The 3,037-nt window shown below is 50.8% G+C and overlaps 1 protein-coding gene across 1 annotated transcript in view; it reads left to right on the top strand.

Annotated features, from left to right (window-relative positions):
• Nucleotides 1-3,037, top strand: part of NR2F1 (nuclear receptor subfamily 2 group F member 1) — a 10,274-nt gene that overhangs the window by 907 nt on the left and 6,330 nt on the right. The window contains 1 exon segment of the mRNA XM_007469762.1: nucleotides 2,290-2,817. Coding sequence (XP_007469824.1) covers nucleotides 2,290-2,817 — 528 coding nt within the window.

Below are 3,037 nucleotides of genomic sequence, written 5' to 3'. Positions count from 1 at the left end.
CGCCCCCCCCCCACCCCAGCTCGCTGCCGCTGCCTCCCCCTCCCGGCCTGCGCTCCTCTCCCCGGCTCCTCCACCCCACCCTCTGCCTGCTCAGGATTTTGTCCCAGGGATCGTGAGCTGTGGCTTAAAATCCCCTCCCTCTGTCTTGGATGTGCTCGGTGCGTGTCTCTTTCCCGCGTGTGCGTGAGGATGCTTGGGGCTGGGCTGGCATGAACTTGGGGAGGGGTGCTTATTTCCCCCGGAAAACTCTGTTTCTGTGTTTTTTCATTCCACTTTCCCCTCCACCTCTTCATGCCCTTTATTTAAAATGGGGGTGGGCTGGAGACTGGAGTACTCTGAACCATAGATTCATTACTGCATCATCCTTTTGGAAGCTTAGCTTGGAAAAAGAGGAGTGAGATTTATTGCACTTGTAGGTCTAATTAGGGGGGAAGGGGGGCTTCTGGCCTGTTCACTGGTTCCCTCTCCTCTTCACCGAGCTGGGGCCGCCTCCTCCAGAGCTGTGGCCTTGTTTTCACCCCTCTACTTTCAAAGGAAAGTTTGTGACTGAACCGTGCTTTCATAGTTGTGTCATTTTTTTTTTTAAAGCATGATACTCGTTTTATTTCTTCATCAAACTCCACCCTCTGCTTAAATACTGCATACAAATTACAATTTACAGCGGCATTTACCGATCCTTCTGATTTGGCTATAATGCATAGACTGCAGCTGGCATGAGCTTCCACATCAATTAATCCCTGTGTTGTATGGCTTTGGTTTCTTTTAACACAACTTTTGATGTTGTATTTAGATATGCTTCATGTTCATGTGGCAAGAGATGCAACACTTTTCTTATAAATACATCTAGCCATTTACAATTAAAGTTTATCTCCTGACAATCATTAAAGATGTCTTATAGTCAAATTAGTGAACCAGTCAATTTTGTAGAATGTAGATTACTCCTTCTTGTAATTGACTTTAAAATTATATTTTATATGCCACAAGAAAAGAAATTGAATTCCTTCAGATCTCAAGGAGCAGGCAAATATGACGACTTCATTTCTAGCTCCAGGGAGATTTTATAGGCATCTGAAAAACAAAAAACAAAACAAAACAAAAAACTTTGAATTGTACTCTCATTTAATTGAAAAATAACTGCCAAGTTCAAAACTGTAATTAGAAAAAAGTATTCTAGCCATTATGTTTCAAAAGCTTAAATTGCACTGGGGCTTGCATTAAAATTAGAATCAATGCAAACTTAAGAAAACTGTGTATAACCTGAAGTAAGATAGCTACGTGTACATGGACATATCTATATTAATTTGCTGGGGCGGGGGGAGAGTTCAGTAGCCCTAACTTTTCCTAAAGTTGTCTTTGTTTACATGGCAATTTAAAACGCTGGCACTGTTGAAGTAAAACATACACATTAAAAAAAAAAAAAACTTTGGTCAGCTTTAAGAACTCAAAGCATGCTTACGTTTTGCATTCAGATGGTTAATGAATCCAGTGTTTTTGCAGTTGCAAGCTCGTGCATTCACTGGGCAAAAGCTGGCTGCAGGTTGCAGTGGCACCGCGCAGGACAGACATTAATTATATTTTCCACTTTTTTCAATAATGTTTGGCTACTGTAAGTTCAACTTTTTTCTTGATTTTTTTTCAATTTTTTGTTGCTTTTAACAGTGAGAAGCTTGTGTGGGGCGTTGGGGAGGAGGGGATAGGGGAGGGGTGCAGGATACTTGTTTTCTCTTCAAAAGTTGTTAAGTGGTTAGTAGGGTATGTAACTTGTATCTATTTTAAGGATAATTCCGTAGCATTTTTAGAGAATATGGAAACATTTTGAGCAAAACCAGCTTGCTTGCAAATGAAGAGGCAGCTAGGCATTTGCCTAGAACCACAACCTTTCTCTGGTTTCGCCTGTTTTTGTTTTTGTTTTACCCTGATTTGGTTCCTTCTGGAGGGGTGAGTGGGATTTCATTAATCTGTGTGTGACTTGTTGGTGGTCGAGGGGCTGGGTGGCATTTTCTTGGCCATACCGGGCTGGGGGCCCGTAAGTCAGGCCTAGTTTTGGCAGGGCTGGGGTGGCCAGGGGCGCAGGAGACGGCTGGGCATACCGAGCCGCGGAGCTGGAAGGCTTCACCCCAGATTGCCTCCGGGTATGGGCTGTGAGTGAGAGCGAGCGCCAAAGGAGATGCTCCGGGACGCTTGTGGCTGCGGGAAGAACCTCCGCATTGTGTCGGGTGCGCTGCGGCACGGGATGTTCGCAAGCCCCCTGGATGCACATTGCCTCTTTTCTCTCTTTCTTTTCGTCAGCGGTTCGGTGAGGAAGAATGCCTCCAACTCAACCCAATCCAGGCCAGTACGCACTCACCAACGGGGACCCCCTCAACGGCCACTGCTACCTGTCCGGCTACATCTCGCTGCTGCTGCGCGCGGAGCCCTACCCCACGTCGCGCTACGGCAGCCAATGCATGCAGCCCAACAACATCATGGGCATCGAGAACATCTGCGAGCTGGCCGCGCGCCTGCTCTTCAGCGCCGTCGAGTGGGCCCGCAACATCCCCTTCTTCCCGGATCTGCAGATCACCGACCAGGTGTCCCTGCTACGCCTGACCTGGAGCGAGCTGTTCGTGCTCAACGCAGCCCAGTGCTCCATGCCGCTGCACGTGGCGCCGCTGCTGGCCGCCGCCGGCCTGCACGCCTCGCCCATGTCCGCCGACCGCGTCGTGGCCTTCATGGACCACATCCGCATCTTCCAGGAGCAGGTGGAGAAGCTCAAGGCGTTGCACGTCGACTCGGCCGAGTACAGCTGCCTCAAAGCCATCGTGCTGTTCACGTCAGGTGAGGCTGCGGCCGCTGGGAGGGTAGGCCGCGCCGGGAGCGCCCGCAGGCCCCGCTCAGCTCGGGCCCGGCGTCCGGCGCCGCGCCGCTGTACCCGCCGCGGCCGGGCCCTCGCCGGACCTCCGGCCTGGCCGGGACCTGCGGCCCCCGCGCGGGGAAGCGGCCGGCGGCGCCGCTGCCATCTTGGGAGCGCCGCGGTGCGGGAGCTGAGGCGGCGCGG

This window comes from Lipotes vexillifer, unplaced genomic scaffold, assembly GCF_000442215.2.
Source record: "Lipotes vexillifer unplaced genomic scaffold, Lipotes_vexillifer_v1.1 scaffold67, whole genome shotgun sequence".
NCBI lineage: Eukaryota > Metazoa > Chordata > Mammalia > Artiodactyla > Lipotidae > Lipotes > Lipotes vexillifer.
The sequence above is the reverse complement of the archived record's forward strand: the minus strand, read 5'-3'. Positions and strand labels throughout refer to the sequence as shown.